The 17113-nt window shown below is 42.9% G+C and overlaps 1 protein-coding gene across 3 annotated transcripts in view; it reads left to right on the top strand.

Annotated features, from left to right (window-relative positions):
- inpp5f (inositol polyphosphate-5-phosphatase F) overlaps nucleotides 1-17113 on the top strand; it is a 207954-nt gene that overhangs the window by 134070 nt on the left and 56771 nt on the right. For all 3 annotated transcript variants that reach the window (XM_072557453.1, XM_072557454.1, XM_072557455.1), the window contains 2 exons: nucleotides 10291-10455; nucleotides 11407-11463. In XM_072557453.1, the coding sequence (XP_072413554.1) occupies nucleotides 10291-10455; nucleotides 11407-11463 (222 nt within the window). The remainder of the gene's footprint in view (nucleotides 1-10290; nucleotides 10456-11406; nucleotides 11464-17113) is intronic.

Genomic DNA, 17113 nt, shown 5'->3' on the forward strand with positions numbered 1-17113 from the left:
GGGTGAGGAGGAGAAAGGCTTAAAAGGGGCAACTTTTTCATGCAGAGGGTGGTGCTTGTATGGAATGGGCTGCCAGAGGATGTGGTGGAGGCTGGTACAATTACAGCATTTAGAAGATAACAGGAAGGGGATATGAATAGGAAGGGTTTCGAGGGATATAGGCCAAGTGCTGGCAAATGGGATTAGATTTATCTAGGATATCCGCTCGGCTTGGACAAGTTGGACCGAAGGGTCTGTTTCTGTGCTGTACGACTCTGACTCATTCAAAGGCTGAAGGCATGACTGGTGAGACCTGACCTTCCATTTGGAATGGTACAAATGGAAGTATGACTAAAGTAGGTACCAATTAAAATGTGGTGTTTACTCTCCCACTTAAGCCTTGCATTCATCCCTTTAAACCTGTTTAACGCAGATGTTTTACATTTGACAGGGTTGGAACCATTTTGCAAGAATAGGGCACTAAGTTAATGATTAGCTGATGCTGTATCGACACAATAAGATGCCACACTTGTCTAACAACTGTGGACTACTTAATTAATTCAAAGATGCTAAATGTTGTAATTGTCAGAAGTACAGCACTGACTTTAAAATCCAGAACCTACTTGATTAAACGGTTAATGCCAGATAACGTGCCTCTAGTTTTGGCACTGTTAGGAATCTAATTTCTATTCAGAGATAGAAACACTCCCTCTCATACAGAGCCTGAAAATGAAGCTGACTCTGAAAACAAGCTTAAATTGGATGCAAACCCTGGCTTAACAGGATAAATGACATCGTGAAAATGGCTCCCGGACATCCGTTTCATATCCAATTTTGGGATTAGAATTCATTCTTATGGTAATCATGTTTGATTGGACTTCTGTTTACATGTTGCCTTCAACATCAAGACAATAGATATGTGTGTTTACCTTGCCTGAGAATGAAACCCTAATATCTATGGTTTTAACACAAGACCAGTCTTGTTGATGAGCTCTTGGACGTTGCTTGCTTTTTCTTTGCCCAGTCTAAATACTTAGAGTCATAGAGATGTGCAGCACAGAAACTGTCGCTTTAGTCCAACTCATCCATGCTGACTAATCTAGTCCCATTTGTCAGCATTTGGCCCATATTCCTGTAAACCCTTTGCATTCGTGTACCCATCCAGATGCCTTTTCAATATTGTAATTGAACTATCCAACAACACTTCCTTTGGCAGCTCATTGCATACATGCACCACCTTCTTCGTGAAGTAGTTGTCCCTTGGATCCCTTTTAAATCTTTCCGCTCTCATCTTAAACCCTCTAGCTTTGGACTCCCCACCCCAGGGAAAAGATCTTGGCTATTCACTCTGTCTGTGCCTCTCATGATTTTATAAACCTCTGGGTCACCTCTCTGCCTCTGCTCCAGGGAAAACAACCCCAGCCTATTTGGCCTCCTTATAGCTCAAATCTTCCAACACTGGCAACATCCTTAAGTTTTTTCTGAACCCTTTAAAGTTTCACAAAAGCTTTCCGATAGGAAGGAGACCAGGATTGAACAGTATTCCAAACGTTGCCTAACTAACATCCTGTATAGCTGTGAAATGACCTCCCAATTCCTGTACTCAATACACTGACCAATAAAAGCAAGCGTACCAAATGCTTACTTTCTTAACCTGTCTACCTGTGACTCTCTTTTCAAGGAACTAAGAACCTGAACTCCAAGGTGTCTCTGTTCAGCAACATTACCCAGGACCTGACCATTAAGTGTATAAGTCCTATCCTGATTTGCCCTACTAAAAAGCAGCACCTCACATTTATCTAAATTAAACTCCATCTGCCACTCCTTGGCCCACGTCATAGTGGCCCTATTGTATTCTGAGGGAACCTTCTTAGCTGTCCACAGCACCATCAGTTTTGGTGTCATTTACAAAGTTACCATTCAAACCTCTTGTATTCACATCCAAATCATTTTTTTATAAATGATAAAAAAGCAATGAATCAATGTTTTGGGTAAATTTTCTAATCCATGTGTTCAGAGATGCTATTATACACATGTGAAGCAAATGGGACTTGAACCCAGGTCTCCTAGCCCAAAGGTAGGGATGCCCAAGTATTTTTCAAATATAGGAGCTGCTGTAATCAGTAGAAATAATCATTAGAATCGTGGAATCCTCCAGCCCAGAAAGAGGCAATTTGGCCCGTTGAATCTGTGTGATCTTCCAAAGGGCATTCAACCCAGAACTAGCCCCCGCCCCCCCCCCCCCCATCCCCATAAATCCACATTTAGTTTGTCTAATCTTCCCAACCTTTACAACTTTGGACTACAGAAAGAAACCAGAGCACTCTGGAGAAAACCCACGTAGACATGGGGAGCGTGTGCAAAATCCACACATAGCTGCCCAAGACTGAAATCAAACCTGGGTCCTTGGTGCTGTGAGGCAGTAGTGCTAACCAGTGAACCACCTTGCCATAGGAATCCAGCCTTAATCAACAACTGATAATTAATTGCTCTTCATGATCACGCAACATGAAGTATCCATAATGACTTAGGCTGGTGACTGCTTTATAATACCAGTGGTTAGTGTTTGGAAATTGGTTTAGTATATCACTTTGTGAGGGGCTCTTGTGACCATGTCCTTACCTCTGAGTCAGGAGGCCTGGAGTCAGGTCCCACCTTCTCCAGGGCTGTGTAACAGTGTCTTTGAACAAGTCATTAAAAATATAACTCTTGTTTGTGATAGTACAAAATGGCATTGAGAGTCAATAGTATAAGATTGTTTCCTGGCTTGCTAGATTAATAGCCTATGTGTGTTTCAAAAGGATTCTAAAAAAACCAAGTTAAGTCACTAAAAATCAAAAACCCACATTTGCTTACATGTTTGTAGATCTGTGTTGCAGATTCACTAGTTTGACACCTCTTTATTATGGCTGCTGCAGCTCCAGGCATGCATTCCTGCCTTCATAGGACTCTGCTTGGACTCATGGCTAAGAATGGTAATACTACAGTGAGCCATGACCTCATGGGTCTAAGGTTACAAGCTTTGATTAAATACCGTTGTGTTTATGACTGCCAGTGCCTCATTGATGTCCAGAGTTGAACTGCAAGATCTGTTCTCTTTTTGGTGCGGAATTAGCATTGTACCAACACAACTGAGGATCTTTTCATGGTAAAGACATGACCTTTCTCCAATACTCGGCTGTTGTCACTACTATGATATTGCCATAGATACCATGAAAGGTAGATGGGCGCAAGGCCAGGTAGAGTTTACTCTGTTGAAGTTCGTTGCCATCTGTCAGATGTCATATTGGGTTTATGTATCCTTCAGGATTTGGCCAGCCTGGTCATTCGTAGTGCAGTTTGAACTATTTGTGGTGATGGATAATTGAGTATCTGACCAGATTACCCATGATTTAGATTAGATTAGATTCCCTACAGTGTGGAAACAGGTCCTTTGGCCTGATCAGTCCACACCGACGCTCTGAAGAATAACCCACCCAGACCCATTTCCCTTTGACTAATGCACCTAACACTACGGGCAATTTAGCATGGCCAATTCACCTGACCTGCACTGTGGGAGGAAACTGGAGTGCCCAGAGGAAACCCATGCAGACATGGGGAACATGTGTAATCTCCACACATGTCACCCGAGGCTGGAATCGAACCTGGGAACGCTGGTGCTATGAGGCAGCAGTGATAACCACTGAGCCACCATGCCACCCTAATACCTCAGTGCTACTTTTATTGGCCTCTCACTTCTTTACCATTAACCCTTTAGCAACCTGTTTCACATTGTTTGCCACCTCTCAGGGCAATAACATTTCAATTGGTTAGAGATCAAGGAAGTTCAGGGTTGTGTAGACTTCAGCTGTGTTGTACTAGAGTTTAAATTGACCTTCGCTCCAATTGAGGAGGTCAATTAACTGGAAGCTGTTGCTGATAGAGGTGGTAGATTTCAGGGATGGAGAAAATGGGGACCTGCTTGAAAACTCCCTCTCGGGTTTTAACATGCCACACTTGACTGAATAACACGTGATTATGAACAGATGAGGTGAAGTCGCTAAGGTTGTTTGAAGCATCAAACACCAGGCCCCATCCATTAATCATTCCCTTGGGAAGGTGGGAGAAAATTGTTCAGGAAAGAGATGGAGTGATTTTAAGTTTACTCCAAACCTTGGAGATGGAACTATCTGTCACGAGAGAAAATCGTTAAACTTAAGGTCGTACTGAAACTGGTTAACAGTGTGTGGATTCAGGGCACAAAACTGCATTAATTTGATGTAAGTTCCAGGCTTTTGCTAGAGATCAGGATGACTGTCAGTGAGTCATTTTCAAAGCCTCCATTAGGTGATCTTTCATAATTGTGTCAGAGAAGGGGCTATATATATATGGTTCCTTGCTGCTATTGCTGACACTGTATGAAGGTGTGCAGTTTCTCAGCATTGATTTCTCAGCTTGACAGGTAATGCAGAAATTTTTTTTTTATTTTTTTGCTTTTAGTCTGCAGAGCTAATCCTTGGAGGAATAAAACCTCTGGTTCCTGACAGTCTGATGGAGCAGCAAGCTTTGCAGCAGGATGTAGCTATTCACTCATAGCAAACAGTCTTTGACTGTGGCCTCAGATTCACTTTCCTGCTGCCTGTGATTCACTTGTTTGTCAAGAATGTGTGTCTCTGCCTTGAATGTATTCAATGAACCCCACCTTGACCTCTCTGGAAAAGTATTTCCAAGTATTAGCCATCAGTGACAACGTGGGGGGGGGGGGGGGTAGAAATTGTGATTCTCTGAAAGGACCAGAGTTTCAAGAATGGAGTAAGAATTGAAATGTTGACCATTGTTGGCTGCTGTTGATTTGAGACCACCAGGGGATTATCTTCTGCTCCATTGCATCATATTCTGCTCAGGCATTTAGTAGGAAAGGGAGAAAATGTCAAGTCATTAATCCGGTTTATTACTGTGGTTTAGAAGGCAGATCTAAATCTTTTACGAAAGGAAATTCTTGAGCATTGCAAAAGGGCATTTTATTGAAGCTTTTTGACATGCCAATTCAAGGGGAAAACTACAATTATTTTGCACTGGAGGGGAGTGCTGATTGGTTGGCACTAGTGAATAGTTGACTGTTAATACTGCCAGGCTTGGTTTTAAATTTTAAATCTCCACAGATTGATTGGTCAGGTTATTGCCCTGAGAAAAGAGCCAGGGTATGAATGATATGAGCCTTACGTGTGTGATTGGATAAGATTCTTACCACTAGCATTTATTCCCATTTGGGAAATATGGGCGTATTAGTGACAGGCGGCATGACTTTGTACAGGGAAGGTCATGTCTCAAACTTGGTTGAGATTCTTGAGGAACTGACAAAGATTAGTGAGGGCAGGATAGTAGATGTCTGTATGGACTCTGGCAAGGTCTGTCTGCAGGTTTATACAAAAGATGAAGTCACATAGGATCTGTGGTGAGCTGATAAGATGGATACTGAACTGGTTCTATTGTAGAATTCACAGTAGTAGTGGAAGGGTGCTTTTCTGACTGGAGATTTTTTTAGATTAGATTCCCTACAGTGTGGAAACAGGCCCTTTTGACCCAATCAGTCCACACCGACCCACCGAAGGGTAACCCACCCAGACCCATTTCCCTCTGACTAATGCATCTAACACTATGGGCAATTTAGCATGGCCAATTCACCTGACCTGCACATCTTTGGACTGTGGGAGGAAACCGGAGCACCCGGAGGAAACCCGTGCAAACGCAGGGAAAATGTGCAAACTCCACACAGATAGTTGCCAGAGGCTGGAATTGAACCTGGGACCCTGGTGCTGAGAGGCAGCGTGCTAACCACTGAGCCACCATACCACCCCACATCTGTGACCAGTGGTGTTGTGCAGAGATCGGTGCTGGGACCCTGTTGTTTCCTAATGTATTTTCAAATGATTTGGAGGAGAATGTAAGTGACCTGATTATGAAGTTTGTGGATGGCAAAGATTGGGGGAACTGCAGGATGAGGAGAGGATTGTCAGAGGGTACAGCAGAATATAAATCTGCTGGAGACAGGGTGGAGAAATAGCAGATGATTTTTAATCAGAAAAATTGAAGGTCATAGAGATGTACAGCATGGAAACAGACCCTTCGGTCCAACCTGTCCATGCTGACCAGATATCCCAATCCAATCTAGTCCCACCTGCCAGCACCCAGCCCATATCCCTCCGAACCCTTCCTATTCATATGCCTATCCAAATGCCTCTTAAATGTTGCAATTGTACCAGCCTCCACCACTTTTGAAAGATCTGATATGGAGGGAAGTATATAGTTAATGGCAGAACCCTTAGTAACATGAACTTCGAGGGATCGAGATGTACAGATCCCTGAAAGTGGCAACACAAATGGTTAAGCTGGTGAAGAAAACCTATCGCATGCTTGTCTTCATCAATCAGAGCCTCACATATAAAAATTGGCAAGTCATGTTGCAACCGTACAGAACTTTAGTTCGGCCACGTTTGGAATGTTGTGTACTGTTCTGGTCGTTATGCTCAGAGAAGGACATGAAGGTTTTGGAGAAGGTACAGAAATGGTTTACCAGGCTGTTGTCAAGTTTAGAAATTTTAGCTGAGGAGAGATAGGATAAACTTTGTTTTCACTTAAATGTCAAAGGGTCAGAGGTGAAATGATAAAAGTACACAAAGTTGAGAGGCATGGATAGAATGGTTAGTCGGAGCCTTTTTCCCAGGATAGAAATTTTGGTTAATAGAGGATAGGAGTTTATTGTGAAAGATGTAAGTTCAAAGGCAATGTGAGACACAAGTTCTTTGTTACACAGTGGGTGGTGAGTGCCTGGAATGCACCATCATAGGAGGTGGTGAAGGCAGATACATGTTTAAGAGGCAATCTTGACATATGAATAGGCAGGGAATAGAGAGACATACTGCATAGAGGCAAACCATTTCTTGTTTAGAAATGTATGGTGTCGGCACAGACTGGGTGGGTTGAAAGGCCTGTTCCTGTGCTGTACTGTTCATTGTCCTTGTCCCCAGTGATGCTTTGCTCAAACTGAACTGAACTCCTACCTGAAGATTCAGTGGATGAGTCGTCAATGTGAATCATCGCCAATAGTGCCAAGACAAAGAGTGTTATACAAAATATATTTGGCTTGTTAACACTGGATCCACTGAAATTGTGCCACAACAGATGGGCTAATGTGCTGAGCAGTGGCAGTTGAAGGATAATTTAGATAAATGTGAGCTGTTGGATTTTAGTATGACAAACCAGGACATCTAAAATTAATGGTAGGGCCCTGCGAGTGTTACTTAACAAAGAGACCTTGGGGTGCAGGTGCGTAGTTCGTTGAAAGTGAGGTCGCAGGTACACAGTGGTATGCTTGCCTTTATTGATCAGTGCATAGAGTAAAGGAGTTGGGATGTCGAGTTCTGTAGAGACGCAACATTGGTGAGGCCAGTTTTAGAATATTGTGTACACTGAGAACATAGAACGATACAGCCCATGATGTTGTGCCAAACATTTGTCCTAGCTTAAGCACCTATCCATGTACCTATCCAATTGCCGCTTAAAGGTCACCAATGATTCTGACTTTGCCACTCCCACAGGCAGCGCATTCCATGCTCCCACCACTTTCTGGGTAAAGAACAACATTCCCACCCACCTCTCTTTTCTCTTCCCCCCCCCCCCCACCCTAGAACCTTTCACCCTTCACCTTAAATTTATGTCCCCTTGTAACATTCTGTTGTACCCGGGGAAAAAGTCTCTGACTGTCTACTCTATCTATTCCTCTGATCATCTTTTAAACCTCTATCAAGTCACCCCTCATCCTTCTCCGTTCCAATGAGAAAAGGCCTAGCACGCTCAACCTATCCTCGTACGACCTATTCTCCATTCCAGGCAACATGCTGGTAAATCTCCTCTGCACCCTCTCCAAAGCTTTCACATCTTTCCTAAAATGAGGCGACCAAACTGCATGCAGTACTCCAAATGTGGCCTTACCAAGATTCTATACAGCTGCAACATCACCTCACAACTCTTGAATTCAATCCCTCTGCTAATGAACGCTAATACACCATAGGCTGCCTTACAAGCTCTATCCCCCTGAGTGGCAACTTTCAAAGATCTGTGGCCATAGACCCCAAGATCCCTCTGCTTCTCCACCTTATTAAGAACCCTACCGTTAACCCTGTATTCCGCATTCTTATTTGTCCTTCCAAAATGGACAACCTCACACTTGATGGGGTTGAACTCCATCTGCCACTCGGCTCAGCTCTGCAACATATCTAAGTCCCTTTGCAGCCGACAGCAGCCCTCCCCACTATCCACGACTCCTCCAATCTTCGTATCGTCTGTGAATTTACTGACCCACCTTTCAACTCCCTCTTCCAAGTCATTAATAAAAATTACAAACAGCAGAGGACCCCGAACTGATCCCTGCAGAATTCCACTTGTAACTGGGCTCCAGGCTGAATATTTACCATCTACCACCACTCTCTGACTTGGACTGTTTAGCCAGTTCTCTATCCAACTGGCCAAACTTCCCACTTTGCCATGTCTCCTGATTTTCCGCATAAGCCTACCATGGGGAACCTTATCAAATGCCTTACTAAAATCCATGTACACTACATCCACTGCTCTACTCTCATCCACATGCTTGGTCACCTCCTCAAATTCTGATCTCCCTTCCTATAGGAAAGATGTTGTTAAACTTGAGAGGGTGCAGAGAAGATTTATGGGGATGTTACCGCAATTTGAGCTACAGGGAGTGGCTGAGTAGGGTGGGGCATTTTTCCCTGGAGCTTTGGAGGCTGAGGGGTAATCATGAGGGGCATGAATAGGGTGAATAGCCATGGTTGTCTTTTCTAGGGTGGTGGCAGTCCAAAACTCGAAGGCATAGGTTTAAGGCGAGGAGAAAGATGTAAGAAGAACCTGAGGGGTAACACTTTTTTTTCATGCAGGGGTTGGTGCATGTATGCACGAGCTGCCAGAGGAAGTGGTGGAGGCTGGTACAGTTACAACATTTGGAAGGCATCTGGGTGCATAAATGAATAGGAAGGGTTTAGAGGGACATGGGCTGGATATTGGCAAATGGGACTCGGACAGACTGGGATATGTGGTTGGCACAGACGAGTTGGACTGCAGGGTTTGTTTCCATGCTGTATGACTCTATAAGTACTCCAGTTTGCTCTGAAAGAATGCTAATAATTCAATGGAGACCAGGTCAAACCGATCAATTTAACCTTGGGAGGGGAGCCAGTCAATTCAAATGTCCTGATTTAGGATGACGTAGGGCATCAGCCAGTACGTACTGCATCCGCTAAACTCTGTGCGTCACCTTCTATGCAGTTTGGATCTAATTGCTTTACAGGAACAAATGAAAGACTCTAAGTGAAAGGATAGAGTTTTTCTCACCCAATCGGGTAGCTGGAAATGGTGTGCTTCAGTTTAATGCTTAGCCTACAGGCAGGCATATAGTGTTGGCTATTTTCTCTTGTAAAGTATGTATCACCGCGATACAGCTTGTCTGGTCATGCTGAACTCTGCTACACCTCTGCATACGGGAGTTACCATATGGCTTTCTGTCCAGGCTTCACTTTGTCAGCAATGTTGGTAAGGTGCCAAGGCTCCTGTTACTTTTATACCTGAGGAGGAAGTGTAAATTACATGTTCAATTAAAAAAGATCTGAACTACTCCAGTTAATTTGTTACTGTAACTTTACAAGTTAATTTTACAATCAAGATAGGATCTTCATTTTAAATTAAATTAGTACAAGAGCAAATATTGCTTTGTTTAATCTAGGACTAGAATGAGATTTACCATGTACATTTGTGCTTTGACTTATGGGGAAGTTGAAGGAGTGATCCTAAGTTCTGTGCTGGGGCAACATTTTGTAAAAAAAAAAAAAATTCATTTATCATAACCATTATCTTGAATTTTAGTAACAGCTCTGTACAACATGCATTTTTGGTTCATGGGTTTAAGGGCTTACTTTTTGGGTGTTCAGTGGTTCAGCAGATGTAGGCTGAGCTACAGCACTCACTTTGTTCCAAGTACAAATTTTACCTAAAGGAGTCTAGTATTTTGAGAAAATTGTGTGTTATCATCCTCTGCCCCACCACTTCGTCACTTGTTCCTCTTATGAGGTGCGTTAATAATGAACTGAAAATATGTGCACAGCAAAGATTTGTGCACTGAAAAATATAAACACAAAATACGTGCATAAGAAAGATGGATGAAAGAGAGTTCACAGCAATGTAGTATGCAACATACCTTGGGCTACTCCTTGTTTTCTGTCTATCGATTTCACACTCACCGGCTTGTGGTTGTATGTGTTGCAGGCCAAGGAACACAAGGAAAAGGAGCGATTGGAACGAAGACTGTTGGAGGAATTAATCAAAATGTTCATGGACTCTGATTCATTCTATTATAGCCTGACTTATGACCTTACTAATTCAGTACAGAGACTGAGCACCTCTGATAAAGGGAAATCGTTATGGAAGAGGGTAAGACTTTATACAGTACGAATTGTCCACCAGTGTTAATGAGAGAGTGCTGTTAAAGAGGGTAGTAAAAACTGCAGTCTGTCATCTGACACCTGCAGCGTATGTTCTTTCAGCCATCTTGTCCATTTTGTGATAATGTCTTAAAACCATTTAATTCAGCCAGTGACCTGATGAGCCTGAGAGGAGAGGGTTTCTGTTTTAACAAGCTCCAGGATTGCTTGTCACTGCAGTCTGCCTGTTAATTCTCTCAGGTCATGTAAAAACAGACAACCAGCAAGAGAAAGAAAGACTGCCTACCTCTTGCAATGTATGAATATCTAGTATGTGTACAAATCAGTGTCTGCAACTTGGGTTGTGCCTTCTGTAGGCTAAAGTGGGGTAAGGCTCAAAGACCAGTATTGACATTAAGTATAGCATAAAATGTTGGTTGGATTTGATTGCTTGCTGCCATACCAATTCCCTCATTGGTCTGGCTTCACACACCAGTGAAACCCTTTTGCTGGCATCAAAGTAATAAATAGTCACTGTTTGGTATATATACTTTTTAACTGGATCCCATGCTCTAGCATTGCCTTCCTCATCATTGCCACCCATCTCTACCTTCCCCTCCAGCTTCATGAGCCATCAATGAACTGAGCTCTTTGAATTGGTGTCTATTTTCATGCCACTTCAGAAATGTTTGGGGTATTTTTCACAGTTCAAGTGTTACTTAAATCACTTTTACTTTCCTTTGTACTCATCACTTGAGTTTACTGTTATGTTGTATAACAATTGTTCAGTTGGGCAACTTGAACAAACTGGTCCCAACTGTCGACTCCCAGAAGCATGATAATTCAGGTGGAATATTAGGAAGAGAGTTTCTGACCTCAAATGGAGGCTACTGAAAACTATATAATTTAAAACAATGGTCATGCTCTGCTACATTGATAACATGTCTTTTCCTTTGCACAGGTTGACGATAGATTTTTTTGGAATAAGCACATGATTGATGACCTGATCAAATTAGAAGTAAGTAGCTGTACTAGTTCTCTTGAAAACAAAATAAAAGATCCATGTAAATGGGTGTGTACACTCTCAACCTTTACTAGCCCAGGTCCCTTCATTGTTTTCTGCGGTTTGAATTTGAACCAGCCTGATTTAGGCCTTGTGCACTTCCAGGGAGGTCATTATCCTTTTAACTTCAGAGGATTTTGTGTACATGGTCTTTTGATAATTATCCCAATAATTATGGAGACAGCCATGTTATTCACCTGATGTCAAGTCAATAGTAAATCATTCACAGGCCATACTGGTTTTTCAGTCTGTCTGAGACAATGGGGTATGCAAGTAAACTTGCTGCTTTCCTGGCCCTGAACTTTGAGCCTTTGCAGATTGTGATGAATAGTTTTTACGGTTTAATTTAATAACAGTGATCCATTGGGATTATTGATTTGAAGAAATGTGCTGTAGTCAGGGCAGTGCTGGTGTTTGTTTGTGGCTGTAGGCAAATTCTGCATTAAAAGAGCAGGTTTAGCAACAGGAGCAGGAAGGTTTCATCCTTTGAACTTCCTCTGTTGTTACTTTTCACCCATATTTGCCTAATGTTCATGATTGACAAAAATGAATGTCAAAATGAGCATCAGGTACCATTTATAGATGTTCTAAATCTTCACTACTGCATAGTGGTGTTTGCTAATTTTTTTAGATATGTGGGTCGTAGAGTTGTGCCTCATGGGAGAAGCACAATGGAAATCAAACCTTTGCTGTTCCATCACAAAAATTAAAGATTTTCTAGAAGTCCACAAAGAAATACATGTAAATTCTCACTACAATTGCAGGCCAGTGGATTACAATTTTATTAGTTAAAACTCTAAACCCCATATAAAATATCCCTTACACATATGTGATTATTTGTCTGTCAGAGTCATAGAGATGTACAGCATGGAAACAGACCCTTCAGTCCAACCCGTCCATACCAACCAGATATCCCAACCCAATCTAGTCCCACCTGCCAGCTCCTGGCCCATATCCCTCCAAACCCTTCCTATTCATATACCCATCCAAATGTCTCTTAAATGTTGCAATTGTACCAGCCTCCACCACTTCCTCTGGCAGCTCATTCCATACACGTACCACCCTCTGCATGAAAATGTTGCCCCTTAGGTCTCTTTTATATCTCTTTCTCTCTCTCTTTCCCCCCCCCCCCCCCCCCCTCCCCAAACCTGTGCCCTCCAGTTCTGGACTCCCTGACCCCAGGGAAAAGACTTTGTCTATTTACCCTATCCATGCCCCTCAATGTTGTAAACCTCTATAAGGTCACCCCTCAGCCTCTAACGCTCCAGGGAAAACAGCCCCAGCCTGTTCAGCCCCTCCCTGTAGCTCAGATCCTCCAACGCTGGCAACATCCTTGTAAATCTTTTCTGAACCCTTTCAAGTTTCACAACATCTTTCTGATAGGAAGGAGACCAAAACTGCACACAATATTCCAACAGTGGCCTAACTAATGTCCTGCACAGCTGCAGCATGACCTCCCAACTTCTGTACTCAATACTCTGACCAATAAAGAAAAGCATACCAAATGCTGCCTTCACTATCCTATCTATCTTCAACTCCACTTTTAAGGAGCTATGAACCTGCACTCCAAGGTCTCTTTGTTCAGCAACACTCCCTAGGATCTTACCATTAAGTGTATAGGTCCTGCTAAGATTTGCTTTCCCAAAATGCAGCACCTTGCATTTATCTGAATTAAACTCCATCTATCACTCCTTAGCCCTGGCCCATCTGGTCCAGATCCTGTTGTAATCTGATGTAACCCTCTTCGCTGTCCACTACACCTCCAATTTTGGTGTCATCTGCAAACTTACTAACTGTACCTGTTATGCTCGCATCCAAATCATTTATGTAAATAATAAAAAGTAGAGGGCCTGGCACCAATCCTTGTGGCACTCCACTGGTCACAGGCCTCCAGTCTGAAAAACAATCCTCCACCACCACCCTCTGTCTTCTACCTTTGTGCCAGTTCAGTATCCAAATGGCTAGTTCTCCCTGTATTCTGTGAGATCTAACGTTGCTAATCAGTCTCCCATGGGGAACCTTGTCAAACGCCTTACTGAAGTCCATATAGATCACATCTTCTACTCTGCCCTCACTTCTTTGTTATTTCATCAAAAAACCCAACAAGTTTGTGAGACATGATTTCCCACGCACAAAGCCATGTTGACTATCCCGAATCAGTCCTTGCCTTTCCAAATACATGTACATTCTGTCCCTCCGGATTCCCTCCAACAACTTGCCCACCACCGAGGTCAGGCTCACTAGTCTATAGTTCCCTGGCTTGTCTTTACCACCCTTCTTAAAAAGTGGCACCACATTTGCCAACCTCCAGTCTTCCAACACCTCACCTGTGACTATCGATGATACAAATATCTCAGCAAGAGGCCCAGCAATCACTTCTCTAGTTTCCCACAGAGTTCTCAAGTACACCTGATCAGGTCCTGGGGATTTATCCACCTTTTTAACCGTTTCAAGACATCCAGCACTTCCTCCTCTGTAATCTGGGCATTTTGCAAGATGTCACCATCTATTTCCCTACAGTTTATATCTTCCATATTGTTTTCCACAGTAAATACTGATGCAAAAATCTCCCCCATTTTCTGTGGTTCCACACAAAGGCTGCCTTGCTGATCTTTGAGGTGCCCTATTCTCTCCCTAGTTACCCTTTTGTCCTTAATATATTTGTAACAACCTTTTGTATTCTCCTTAATTCTATTTGCCAAAGCTATCTCATGTCACTGTTTTTGCCCTCCTGATTTCCCTCTTAAGTATACTCCTACTTTCTTTATACTCTTCAAAGGATTCACTGGATCTATCCTGTCTATACCTGACATATGCTTCCTTCTTTTTCTTAACCAAACCCTCAATTTCTTTAGTCATCCAGCATTCTCTATACCTACCAGCCTTCCCTTTCACCCTGACAGGAATATACTTTCTCTGCATTCTTGTTATCTCATTTCTGAAGGCTTCCAATTTATCTGTGAACGTTTGCCTCCAATCAGTTTCAAAAGTTCTTGCCTAATACCGTCAAAATTGGCCTTTCTCCAATTTAGAACTTCAACTTTTAGATCTAGTCTATCCTTTTCCATCACTATTTTAAAACAAATAGAATTATGGTTGCTGGCCCCAAAATGCTCCCCCACTGACACCTCAGTCACCTGCCTTGCCTTATTTCCCAAGAGTAGGTCAAGTTCTGCACCTTCTCTAGTAGGTACATTCACATACTGAATCAGAAAATTGTCCTGTACACACTTAAGAAATTCCTCTCCATCTAAACCTTTAACACTATGGCAGTCCCAGTCGATGTTCGGAAAGTTAAAATCCCCTCCCATAACCACCCTATTATTCTTACAGATAGCTGAGATCTCCTTACAAGTTTGTTTCTCAATTTCTCTCTGACTATTGGGGGGTCTAAAATACAATCCCACTAAGGTGATCATCCCTTTTTTCTCAATTCCACTCAAATAACTTCCCTGGATGTATTTCCAGCAGTATCCTCCCTCGGCACAGCTGTAATGCTATCCCTTATCCAAATGCCACTCCCCCTCCCCCTCCTCTCCTGCCTCCCTTTTTATCCTTCCTATAATATTTGTATTGTGGAACATTAAGCTGCCAGTCCTGTCCATCCCTGAGCCACGTTTCTGTAATTGCTATGATATCCCAGTCTTCATGTTCCTAACCATGCCCTGAATTCATCTGCCTTCCATGTTAGGCCCCTTGCATTGGAATAAATGCAGTTTAATTTATTAATCCTACCTTGTCCCTGCCTGCCCTGACTGTTTGACTCACTTGTATTCTCAGTCATACCCACCTCAGATTGATCTTTTTCCTCACTATCTCCCAGGGTCGTCGTCCCCCCCCCCCCAACCACCTTACTAGTTTAAATCCTCCCAAGCAGTTCTAGCAAATTTCCCTGCCAGTATATTAGTCCCCTTCGAATTTTGGTGCAATCCGTCCTTCTTGTACAGGTCACTTCTACCCCAAAAGAGATTCCAATGATCCAAAAATGTGAATCCTTCTTCCATACACCAGCTCCTCAGCCATGCATTCATCTACTCTATCCTCCTATTCCTGCACTCACTAGCTCGTAGCACTGGGGGTAATCCAGATATTACTACCCTTGAGAACCTCCTTTTTAAATTTCTGCCTAACCCTCTGTCATCTCCCCTCAGAATCTCAACCTTTTCCCTTCCAGTGTCATTGGTTCCAGTGTGGACAATACCTCCTGGCCCCTCTCCTCCGTGAGAATGTTCTACACCCTCTCTGAGACATCCTTGATCCTGGCACCAGGGAAACAACACACCATTCTGCTTTTTCTCTGCTGGCCACAAACATCTGTCTGTACCTCTGACTACAGAATCCCCTAACACAATTGATCTCTTGGAAGCCGACGTACCCCTCATAGCATTTGAGCCAGTCTTAATACCAGAAAATTGGTTGTTCATGCTAAGTTTCCCTGAGAATCCATCACCCCCTACATTTTCCAAAACAGCATACCTGTTTCAAATGGGTATATCCACAAAAGACTCCCGCCCTAGGTGCTGACCTGTCACCCTTCCTGGAGTTAACCCATCTATGTGACTATATCTGAGATTCTTCCCCCCCCCCCCCCCCCACTTCCTATAACTGCTATCCATCATATACTGTTGCTGTTGCAAATTCCTCATCGCTTCTATCTGTCTTTCCAACCGATCCACTCGATCTGTTAAGATTCGCATGGACTGGGAGAGCTGTTCAATGGTCCTTGTCTATAGGGTTCTCTGAGATGGTCCTTTTGGCTTTCAAGACCTACCATTCCTCAATCCATCTTCCTCCAGGTTACTTTACTTCACTTGTAGGCTGCACAGGGTGACTGGTTCACTTCTTTTAAATCAGAGTCATAGAGATATATCGCACAGAAACAGACCCTTTGGTCCAACTCGTCCATGCCGACCAGAGATCCCAACCCAATCTCGTCCCACCTGCCAGCACCCGGCCCATATCCCTCCAAACCCTTCCTATTCATATACCTCTTAAATGTTGCAATTGTACCAGCCTCCACCATTTCGATAAAACCTACAGTTTGCAGTAACTAATGAGGGAAAATAAACTGCCTGCTTTCAGACCTGAGGGGTTTTTTTACGGCAGAGTGAAGGTTAGTTCCTCTTTAGTGAGGGTGGGGGAGGGGGATTTAACTTGATGAACTTCCTCGTCCCTGCAGTATTACCCATTGCATGCACCTTGAGTTACTAAAATAGCTTTTGTAGGCTAGCTTACAAAGTAACTCTACCTGTTTGTTATTTGCAAAGCTAAAATGAAGTCGCTGTCACGAATTATCTTTGCTCCCTTCTCTATTTTAGGATGACTTAGGTTCAGCACAGGGTCACTATTTTCCAAAGTTTTGCCTGTGCCCTGTCAGCTGGCTTTTGGATAAAAGGATTTGTTAATGGTTCTGTCTCCAGCTTCCTCATATATTACAGGATAGAAATGTAAAATCTGCAGTGTATGAAAAAATAACTGATTTACATATGCTGACCTGAGAATTCGTTGTTTTCGAAGTGATTTGCCTCCTACACCAACTACTTGGCTGTGTATTTTGGCAATCTGTTCCATGTTACAATATAAATTACAGCAAGATTATTACATG

The sequence above is a fragment of the Chiloscyllium punctatum genome, chromosome 38, assembly GCF_047496795.1.
Source record: "Chiloscyllium punctatum isolate Juve2018m chromosome 38, sChiPun1.3, whole genome shotgun sequence".
Classification (NCBI taxonomy): domain Eukaryota; kingdom Metazoa; phylum Chordata; class Chondrichthyes; order Orectolobiformes; family Hemiscylliidae; genus Chiloscyllium; species Chiloscyllium punctatum.